Raw genomic sequence first — 12,617 nt, forward strand, 5'->3', positions numbered from 1 at the left:
ATCCCAGCCTCTATTTACTAGAGCCCAACCCCCTATAGACGATGTCCCAATGTGCAACTAACAAACTGTTTACAGCCTCACACTTAAAGTGTATACAGTTACTTAGCATTACATTGGGGTTAATCTGTGCAATCACCATGGATTCCTGGAGTGACAACTTTGAAACCATTTGGATCACCTCTCAGATAGCCTATAGTGGTTGAGATGTTCATGCCTAGAAGATTGTTGATTTCCACCATTTGATCAGCTTGGAACAATTACCAAATTTCTAAGATTTTTTTTAAAGGTCAAGGTTTGCTATCAGTATTTAAAATGTGGAAGTCTTTCCAGAAAATAGCATATTGTGTATTTTTGGGGGTTTATTAAAAGCTAAAATTACAAATAATGCTTGTAAAATAATTTGTGTAGAAGGACACAGAATATATAAAATACTTTGAAATAATCCACAATGCATGTAATAACATAAATGTTTCATCCACCTTAATATTGCAACTGCCAGACCTTGTTTAATCAAATATAAACTTGCATGAAAATATTCTAGAATTATAAATGTGGTTAAATTTGTAACAATAATCCTCTGCAAATAAATTTATAAACTTAGACATGGGTTCTGCAAAACATGTCCGTAAAGCAAAACCTTCTCCTGCATATACTTACAAATAATAATAATAATAATAATAATAATGAGGACTTTGTATAGCGCCTAATCTTTAGAAGCTCTAAGTGTATTACAACATTAGATAACATCTATAATATAAACAACATATATAATGATATTATTACAGAAAACAAACACCATGAAATTAGAAAACATAAAAAGATGCTGTAAATATTTAAGGTAGGAAACATTATTAGGTCTTTAAGTTTGTTCTTGCAGTCAAAATAAGTGAGTTTTAAGGGCACTCTTGAATGGGATTACTGTGTCTTTGTGTCTAAATTCAGTGGGCAATTCATTCCATGTTGCTGAGCCCTGGTATGCAAAAGAACATTGTCCATATGACTTCATTTTCATAGTGAGAATAATGAGTATACAATTGTGAGAAGATGAGTGTAATTATCTTGCTGGTGTGTACACATGGGTGAGGTCAAATATGTATGTTGGACTGGAGTCCATCAGTGAAACATAGCACAGAGAACAAATTTTGTGTTTGATTCTGGATCAAATGGATAGCCAGTGTAGGGTACAGAGCAGCGGGGAGGTGTGCTCTGATCATGGTACTCAAAGTATGATCCGAGCAACTGTGTTTTGAACTTTTTGAAGTTTCTGAAGTAGATATTGAGATGAACCAGACATAATTGAGTTACAAAAGTCCAGTCTTGAAAATACTAATGAACATACAAGTGTTTTAGTGGCATCAACTGAAAGATATTTGAGAAATAGACAAAACTAAAACAGTTATGAATGTTTGTCAGAGACACTTAATTGCTCAGCAAAGAGGCCATATTACATTATCATTCAATTCTCACACAGTTCTTTGTGGACACCTATCCACTCTCCAGCCAACTGGACACGTGACCTTCAAAGCTACCCCTTTTTCTGCAAAATGCTTGAAAAGTTTTGATATGCTAGTGTTTAACCCAATAGTCTGTTGAAGTGTGTAAAAAAATTTAAATAGAATTTATCTTGTAGTAAAGCCTCTTCTTCCACAAGATTGCAATAGTTCATTGGAATTTTACAAACTTGTCATTGTTGTTGTTGTTGTAGAGTTTAACGCCACTTTTCAGCACAAGATAGGCCATACATGGCAGCCAGTATTAATGGTGGAGGAAGAACCCGGAAAAACCCCGGAAAGAACCACCGACCCACGAGAAGCTACTGGCAAGCTTTCTCACATAACCACATAGCCGAATCCGAGACTCGAACCGACGCGGACAGAGGTGAGATGGCAGTGATCTGTAACGGTGAGCGCTTTAGACCACTCAGCCACTCGGGGCCCCTACAAACTTGTCTTATAAATATAATTACATTATCCAATTGTAATCAAGTTAGTGTTACTGTTACATTGTTATGTAAAATGTTACAGCAATTGAAATAGTAAATAATTAATTATAATCCCTGATGTGTATGATTATTAACTATAATCCCTGATGTGTATGATTATTAACTATAATCCCTGTTGTGTATGATTATTAACTATAATCCCTGTTGTGTATGATTATTAACTATAATCTCTGTTGTGTATGATTATTAACTATAATCCCTGTTGTGTATGATTATTAACTATAATCCCTGACGTGTATGATTATTTATAATCCTTGATGTGTATGATTATTAACTATAATCCCTGATGTGTATGATTATTAACTATAATCCTTGATGTGTATGATTATTAACTATAATCCCTGTTGTGTATGATTATTAACTATAATCTCTGTTGTGTATGATTATTAACTATAATCCCTGTTGTGTATGATTATTAACTATAATCCCTGTTGTGTATGATTATTAACTATAATCCCTGATGTGTATGATTATTAACTATAATCCCTGATGTGTATGATTATTAACTATAATCCCTGTTGTGTATGATTATTAACTATAATCCCTGATGTGTATGATTATTAACTATAATCCCTGATGTGTATGATTATTAACTATAATCCCTGATGTGTATGAATATTAACTATAATCCATGTTGTGTATGATTATTAACTATAATCTCTGTTGTGTATGATTATTAACTATAATCCCTGTTGTGTATGATTATTAACTATAATCCCTGTTGTGTATGATTGTTAACTATAATCCCTGATGTGTATGATTATTAACTATAATCCCTGATGTGTATGATTATTAACTATAATCCCTGATGTGTATGATTATTAACTATAATCCCTGTTGTGTATGATTATTAACTATAATCCCTGTTGTGTATGATTATTAACTATAATCCCTGTTGTGTATGATTATTAACTATAATCTCTGTTGTGTATGATTATTAACTATAATCCCTGTTGTGTATGATTATTAACTATAATCCCTGTTGTGTATGATTATTAACTATAATCCCTGATGTGTATGATTATTAATTATAATCCCTGATGTGTATGATTATTAATTATAATCCCTGTTGTGTATGATTATTAATTATAATCCCTGATGTGTATGATTATTAATTATAATCCCTATTGTGTATGATTATTAATTATAATCCCTGTTGTGTATGATTATTAATTATAATCCCTGATGTGTACGATTATTAATTATAATCCCTGATGTGTATGATTATTAATTATAATCCCTGTTGTGTATGATTATTAATTATAATCCCTGATGTGTATGATTGTTAATTATAATCCCTTATGTGTATGATTGTTAATTATAATCCCTGATGTGTATGATTATTAATTTTTACCCCTGATGTGTATGATTATTAATTATAATCCCTGATGTGTATGATTATTAATTATAATCCATGTTGTGTATTATTATTAATTATAATCCCTGATGTGTATGATTATTAATTATTACCCCTGATGTGTATGATTATTAATTATAATCCCTGATGTGTATGATTATTAATTATAATCCCTGATGTGTATGATTATTAATTATAATCCCTGTTGTGTATTATTATTAATTATAATCCCTGATGTGTATGATTATTAATTATAATCCCTGATGTGTATGATTATTATTTATAAACCCTGTTGTGTATTATTATTAATTATAATCCCTGTTGTGTATGATTATTAATTATAATCCCTGTTGTGCATGATTATTAATTATAATCCCTGATGTGTATGATTATTAATTATAATCCCTGATGTGTATGATTATTAATTATAATCCCTGTTGTGTATTATTATTAATTATAATCCCTGATGTGTATGATTATTAATTATAATCCCTGATGTGTATGATTATTATTTATAAACCCTGATGTGTATTATTATTAATTATAATCCCTGATGTGTATGATTATTAATTATAATCCCTGATGTGTATGATTATTATTTATAAACCCTGTTGTGTATTATTATTAATTATAATCCCTGTTGTGTATGATTATTAATTATAATCCCTGTTGTGTATGATTATTAATTATAATCCCTGATGTGTATTATTTTCCTATTTCTATCTCTTGTTCTGTTGAAATTTACATATCTTGGAACTTTACCTCTTTTAATTTTTATGCAATGGGAAGAACTCTGCATAGCCCCAAATTTGTGATTGTAAATAATTCTCATCATAGATTACTTTCCTTGCTTGTAATAAAAACTGCCAAGTAATTGCTTGCACCCATTTCAATATGAAATTACTAAAAAATGAAATTCTGTTCATTCCACAAGTGTTATAAACAATAATCTAATATTCTAAATCCTATAGACAATAATAAAATAAAATAAATTTTATAAAAATCTAATAGAAATAAGGGCTCTAAAATGTTTATCAACCTGTCTGATGCAAAATTACTTCATTAATATGGATTACACAGATGTCACCCACAATTAATTTATCCAAGAGTCTAATGATATGAGCTTATGTAAGAAATGTGACAAAAATCTAACAGAAATATGGCCTTTAAAGAATTCACATGCTCAGGCAATCAGATGTAAGATCACCCCATCAGCATGCATGAATGTTGCTAAATATAAATCATCTAGAATCTAGATCATACAAACTTGTATGGCAAGTCCGATGTTGCTAATACAGTGTGACCCTGCAATAGCACGCATGAATTTAGATATAACATGATCATGGCATGGTTCCCAAAATTTCATATACATCTATTTGTCTGTACATGAAAATAAAAAAAAATTCTTTCTTAAAGTATGAAAAATAAAGTGTAAATATTATAATATCATTTTGGGGAAGAGATCGTGTATGAATTCTAATACAAGATGATCATTATTACATTGGTCCTAAAATTTCACATAAATGTATTTTTCTTGTACAAGAAAAAATATATTTTTTCATCTTAAAAGTATGAAAAATAATAGTAAAACATTTATTCAGGAAACATGCTGGCCTTCACCGATGTCACAAATTGTGATTTTTATTCTTGAATGGTGACATAATATACCATCTGGTGATTTTTTGCCTCATTGTTGGCAGTTTAAACTTGCATATACAATCTTGGTTTGGAGTGGAGAAATTCTGAGGCACCATAAAAGGAAGCCACAAGCTTGATATGAAATGCACTGGAATGTATCTACATGTATTGTTACATAAACAAATTCTTTGTTCATATTGGCAAATCATCTTAACAGTGGATCATTATATCATAATCCACTCATTTGGACATCTGGCCTGAGTACTGTATGCTATGAGATATTTGTTTTTCTTTTGCTAATTTTTTACATTTCTGGTAGTGGATATCAACTAGATGATGTATGTTTCTGACAAATAGTGTGGGACTATCGGCAGCTTGCTAGTAGCTAATACAGTAATTTAGACTGACCTACATATGTGGAGGGTAAGCAAAATTCCTCTTTTTTCACTCATAAAATTAAATCCTTTGGAACGCTCACATTTTCTTTAGCAATCCCTGACAGAACAGAACACCTGTGTATTTGTTGATCTTTTTTAAATTTATGATGCATGCACTGAAGTCGGCATCACTTTGCTACCAGAAGTGTCAAAAACAAAAGCGGAGGTCTGCTTGTTGGTCTATCCAATAGTCATGCCACCAGGACTAGCTACAATTGACCAATCTTTGAAGCAGGAACAGTAACTGTTTCAACTGACCAAACGATGGCTAATTTCTTTTTTGTTTTCAAATGTACCCAGAAGAAATAGTTGTGCTGAAACTTTTAAAAGAAAACTGATTATCTCTGAAGCACAGATTGTTCTGTATAAATACTAAACAAATAAAAATATTCAGCCTTAATCATTGTTCTGCAATTATTTTTGATGTTACTGCCACAGTAAGAGATGGGTTTGGTCCAGCAAACTTCAATAACACTTGCACCTTTCATCAAAGAAAACTAGCTACAATCTTCAATAAAAACAGAGAACCTTTCATCAAATAAAGTCATCACCAAACTTAAATAAAAGGAATGGAATCTGATGGATTGTTACATTTTCCATAGTGGCTGGATCATGTTTATTGTGCCATGAAAGTTTCATTTTTTTGCAAGAAAACATTTATTCTTACAATTGCTACTGATGGTGGCAAAAAATGCAAATTAAATTTCCAATCTTTAGAAACCATAGATATCAGGCCATCAAGTTAACTGAAGATGGGGTATCTTGCAAAGATGTTTGTTAAATATTTTTATTTGTTCAAATGTTTTCATTTCCCTATGAATACCCTCATCCCTTGGGTAGCCTTGGCAAGATAATAGCTGTCTCCAGCAACAAACGGATATAGATCAAACAACTATACATGTGTTATTTGTGTTTTCAAATGTGATGTGACTTGTAGATGAATTTTATGACATGTGATCTACACTCATATTCATGGATTTATTACATACATATACTGTACTTAACAGATTATGAATTATAAAAGACAAATGTAAGTTGTCAAAATACAAGTGTATTACAGACTAGTTAGTCTTCATTTTATCGAAAGCATGTATTTTTTTACCCACTTTTAAATCACCCACAAATCATTTTTGAAGTACATACATCATTTTCTTCAGCTAACTGACTTGATGATAATATGGTTTGGTCTAAAACACGGTTAGATTCTACGGATCCCAACCACCATATTATAGCATACTGTCATAATATAACTTATCCTGGATCTGGATCATATATACAAAGTCTAATCAAAATATGATCAGAAAATGAAGTCTCTAGAATGTTCACAAGAAAATGATGACAATGGACAGAGGATTCATATTGGACACAGGACCATTCCATCGCCCTAACCCTAAAAAGTTAGTTCCAAGAACCAAAACAACAACTAGACAAATATTTGGTTAAAACAGGGCTGTACATAAAATGCAAACTGATGAAAATACTGTGATTTCATGATTTTACATGAAGTTTGAATGTTTGCTGACTTTATGTTTGCTCCAAACCAGAAATTTAAAGACTGGATAAATAATTATTCATCTATCAGGAAAATATAACCATATTTGCAATGCATGAATTTAAACACCAATGTACCTGTAATTTTCTGCAAAACCACAATAATTGACACTCAGGAAAATAAATGGATTGACAGTAGCTAAGACACTAACACAAGAGAGAACTGATCAAGCAAACAATATCTCTGCCATTATATATGTAAAAACATCAACAATACTAAAATACAATAAAAATTGTAATGATAACAGTTAAATATAATAACTTATGCTAGATTAGGTATTACCTATGAACATAAATTTTCAAAATCACATCATGCACTGCTTTGATTGTATATATGTACAGATGTTAATTTATGGAATACCATAGTAAATGAACCTTTTGTTTAAGAATGATAAAGTGTGGTGCAGAGCAGCATGAAGTTTATCATTTACCTGTCTCACAATTTTTTCCTGTCCAGAGATTAGTACAAAGGCATTCATAAGATCCAATATTGTTCAGACAATTTCCTCCATTCAGACAAGGAGGTACAGTTGCTCCACACTCATCGATATCTGAAATATATTAAAACTTATAGATGCCAACAATCTTGGAGATTACATGCATTTGATATCATCAGTGTAAATGTAACACATCTACTTACAAAACTCGGCATTCAGACTGCAATAATCATGCATCTGATATCATCAGTGTAAATGTAACACATCTCCTTACAAAACTCTGCATTCAGACTGCAAAAATCATGCGAGGGTAATGGGGGCAATGAAGTTTTGAGGTAATGGAACGATAATGAGCTCACTGAACACATACAAGGTTTATGATAAAAATTCTGAAAGCTTTGGGAGTCCACATCCATAATACTATTATTGACACAAGTTTTAAGTGTCTTGCTTGAACTGTGAAGGAGGAAATTTGGGACGTAACTCATGGGTCAACTTAACTCACTTTTTCACTGGCCAACACAGTCAGCTCACATGGAAATCAACTGGCCCTGCAGAAAAACAACTGGCCCTCCCAATATGATAAAAAAATATTGTATATATGTGTTCAATACTCTAAGTTCTTTGAATGCCTCAGTTTTGATTGGTACTGCATTTCATTGTACCATTTCATGTTAATCTGGTGGCACTCTGACATTTCATGGCAAACAATACTGGCCATCTTGTAATTTTTACATACCACAACAAAAGTTCCATTTTTTTCCCCTAAATACAGCACACTATGCATGTAATACTTATTTCAGTGTGTACCAATTAGTTACTAGACTAATTAGTTAAATTCCATTATGGCAAATAATCAAATGCTCGTTCTTCTTTCACATACTTCCTTTGCCCGATAACCTTTCTTCTTCCATTATTTGGTTTTATTCTAGAAGTGGCTTATGGTTCAGCAGAAATTTTTTGAAGGTTAATAATTAGTGATTAACATGTTAAGGTCATTGGCATTTTGTTTTAGGAGCCAATGCATACATGCATTAAATATTTAGGCTGGATTAAAAAAAATCCAGGCAAATACAGTCTGGTACAATGACTCTTTCCAGGCAAATATAGTCTGGTATAATGACTCTTTACACTACTAGTAAACTTGTTTACAAAAAAAGTTTTTAAAATGCTTGCTATAGCAAAATATACTTTCAAATTAGGGACTGACCATTTAATATTTCATTTTTTTTGGTAAATGGACAGGGGGCTGGAATTGTTTTTTAATCAAACACTGGCACTCCAAAAGCTTGATAAGAATACTATTCCTCTGAATTATAGAAAAAGACCCAAGTAATTATATCCATTATATTAGTTAAAATATTTATTAATTATTGTGAGGTAAAAATCCAATAATATGCTGGTTCAAAAGAAAAATACAAAATCACTGCCACCAATGAAATGGTCAGACACTTATGACATAATACTTATGTATTTGTTCAACTTTAACTGAACAGTTAGAACACTGAATAATATGAATAAATTTTGCAACAAAACATCCTCCATAACAAAGTATATAAAGTATATTCAAATACAATTAAGATGGTGAAATATTTGAAATATTAAATACAGTCAAACCAGTAAATTAAAATACAATTAAGATGGTGAAATCATTCAAATCTTTAATAGTCTAACAGTTAACTTTATATATCAGTTACCTGGTCTCAACAGCCATTATCTTTTTCTCTTGTGAAATTTCCTCTATAAAAGGTATGTATTAAACTGTTACCTGCATTTCAAAATCAATGGCCAGCTGTTTCCTAACCGTCATGCTTTCTTACACCTTAAAACAGTCACTCAAGTACAAAAACCATGCAAATGAAGCATTTGTTTCCCAAGAATATCATTGTTTTGGTACTGACATTAATGTGACTTGCCATGTAAACATTTTATATTGCTTATATTCAATCTGCTTCACTGAATCAATCAGTGTAATTAAAAACTATCTATCCAAGTGTACATGTCAATCAATCAGTGTAATTAAAAACTATCTATCCAAGTGTACATGTCAATCAATCAGTGTAATTAAAAACTATCTATCCAAGTGTTCATGTCAATCTATTGGTGTAATTTTAAACTATCTATCCAAGTGTGCATGATAATCAATCAGTGTAATTGTACAATATCTATCCAAGTGTAGATGTCACTCTATCAGTGTAATCTTACAATATCTATCCAAGTGTGCATGTCCAACTATCAGTGTAATCTTACAATATCTATCCAAGTGTGCATGTCAATCTATCAGTGTAATTTTACAATATCTATCCAAGCGTGTATGCCAATCTATCATTGTAATTATACAATATCTATCCAGGTGTGCAAGTCAATCTATCAGTGTAATTTTATAATATATATCCAAGTGTGCATGCCAATCTATCAGTGTAATTTTACAATATCTATACCAGTGTGCATGCCAATCTGTCAGTGTAATTTTACAATATCTATCCAAGTGTGCATGCCAATCTATCAGTGCAATTTTACAATATCTATCCAAGTGTGCATGTCAACCTATTAGTGTAATTTTACAATATCTATCCAAGTGTAGATGTCAATCTATCAGTCTAATTTTACAATATCTATCCAAGTGTGCATGCCAATCTATCAGTGTAATTTTACAATATCTATCCAAGCGTGTATGCCAATCTATCATTGTAATTATACAATATCTATCCAGGTGTGCAAGTCAATCTATCAGTGTAATTTTATAATATATATCCAAGTGTGCATGTCAATTTATCAGTGTAATTTTACAATATCTATCCAAGTGTACATGCCAATCTATCAGTGTAATTTTACCATATCTATCCAAGTGTGCATGTCAACCTACTAGTGTAATTTTACAATGTCTATCCAAGAGTAGATGTCAATCTATCAGCATAATTTTACAATATCTATCCAAGTATGCTTGACAATCTATCAGTGTAATTTTACAATATATATCCAAGTGTGCATGTTAATCTATCAGTGTAATTTTACAATATCTATCCAGGTGTGCATGTTAATCTATCAGTCTAATTTTACAATGTCTATCCAAGTGTACATGTCAATCTATCAGTGTAATTTTACAATATCTATCTAAGTGTGCATGTCAATCTGTTAGTGTAATTGTACAATATCTATCCAAGTGTGCATGCCAATCTATCAGTGTAATTTTACAATATATATTTAAGTGTGCATGTAATCTATCAGTGTAATTTTACAATATCTATCCAAGTGTGCATGTTAATCTGTCATTGTAATTTTACAATATCTATCCAAGTGCTATGTCAATCTATCAGTGTAATTATACAATATCTATCCAGGTGTGTAAGGCAGTCTATCAGTGTAATTTTACAATATATATCTAAGTGTGCATGTCAATCTGTCAGTGTAATTTTACAATATCTATCCAAGTGTGCATGCCAACCTATCAGTGTAATTTTACAATATCTAAGTGTGGATGTCAATCTATCAGTGTACTTTTAAACTATCTATCCAAGTGTACAAGTCAATCTATCAGTGTAATTTTGCAATATCTATCCAAGTGTGCATGTCAATCTATCATTGTAATTACACAATATCTATCCAGGTGTGCAAGTCAGTCTGTCAGTGTAATTATGCAATATCTATCCAAGTGTGCAAGTCAATCTATCAGTGTAATTTTACAATATCTATCCAGGTGTGCAAGTCAGCCAATCAGTGTAATTTTACAATATCTATACAAGTGTGCAAGTCAATCTATCAGTGTAATTTTACAATATCTATCCAAGTGTGCAAGTCAAATTATCAGGGTAATTTAAACTGTCTAATCTCCTCATTGTTATTTTAATAATTTGAATAAGTCACAATATTGTTTACAAATTCTTTGGGGTTGGGGGTTGGAGGGTAAATACCAGAGGCAAAGCATCATTTTTGTAGCTGCACCATCCTTACTTTGGAGGTGGGGGTGGGGTGCATTGATAATCATACTAAAGGTATTAATAGCTCAAGTATGTAAGTACTATGCATAAATTAGGATTTGCAAAATGCTTGTGTTCTAAGAAAAACAACACCACAGTTACTAGATAATGGACCAACACTACAGTTACTAGATAATGGACCAACACTACAATTACTAGATAATGGACCAACACTACAGTTACTAGATAATGGACCAACACTACAATTACTAGATAATGGACCAACACTACAGTTACTAGATAATGGACAACACTACAGTTACTAGATAATGGACCAACACTACAGTTACTAGATAATGGACCAACACTGCTATTACTAGATAATGGACCAACACTGCTATTAATAGATAATAATCCAACACTTCAGTTACTAGATAATGGACCAACACTACAGTTACTAGATAAAGGACCAACACTGCTATTACTAGATAAATGACCAACACTACATTTACTAGATAATGGACCAACACAATATAATTACTAGACAATGGACAACACTACATTTACTAGATAATGGAAAAACAATGCTATTACTAGATAATGGACCAACACAATAATTACTAGATAATGGACCAAGACTACAGTCACTAGATAATAGACCAACACTGCTATTACTAGATAATGGACCAACACAATAATTACTAGATAATGGACAACACTACAGTTACTAGATAATGGACCAACACTACAGTTACTAGATAATGGACCAACACAATAATTACTAGATAATGGACAACACTACAGTTACTAGATAATGGACCAACACTACAGTTACTAGATAATGGACCAACACAATAATTACTAGATAATGGACCAACACAATAATTACTAGATAATGGACCAAGACTAGACTTACTAGATAATAGACCAACACTGCTATTACTAGATAATGGAACAATACAATAATTACTAGATAATGGACAACACTACAGTTACTAGATAATGGACCAACACAATAGTTACTAGATAATGGACCAACACAATAATTACTAGATAATGGACCAACACTGCTATTACTAGATAATGGAGCAACACAATAATTACTCAATAATGGACAACACTACAGTTACTAGATAATGGACAACACTACAGTTACTAGATAATGGAAAAACACTGCTATTACTAGATAATGGACCAACGCTGCTATTACTAGATAATAATCCAACACTTCACTTACTAGATAAGGGACCAACACTACAGTTACTAGATAAAGGACCA

The 12,617-nt window shown here is 31.5% G+C and overlaps 1 protein-coding gene across 1 annotated transcript in view; it reads right to left on the bottom strand.

The window, feature by feature from the left end:
* The window catches only part of LOC149798748 (uncharacterized), a 337,174-nt gene that overhangs the window by 196,786 nt on the left and 127,771 nt on the right, over positions 1–12,617 (bottom strand). The window contains exon 30 of the mRNA XM_089957621.1: positions 7,417–7,536. Within this exon, the coding sequence (XP_089813747.1) occupies positions 7,417–7,536 (120 nt within the window). The remainder of the gene's footprint in view (positions 1–7,416; positions 7,537–12,617) is intronic.

This window comes from Sinohyriopsis cumingii, chromosome 5, assembly GCF_028554795.1.
Source record: "Sinohyriopsis cumingii isolate HCF-2022 chromosome 5, ASM2855479v2, whole genome shotgun sequence".
NCBI classification, from domain to species: Eukaryota; Metazoa; Mollusca; class Bivalvia; order Unionida; family Unionidae; genus Sinohyriopsis; species Sinohyriopsis cumingii.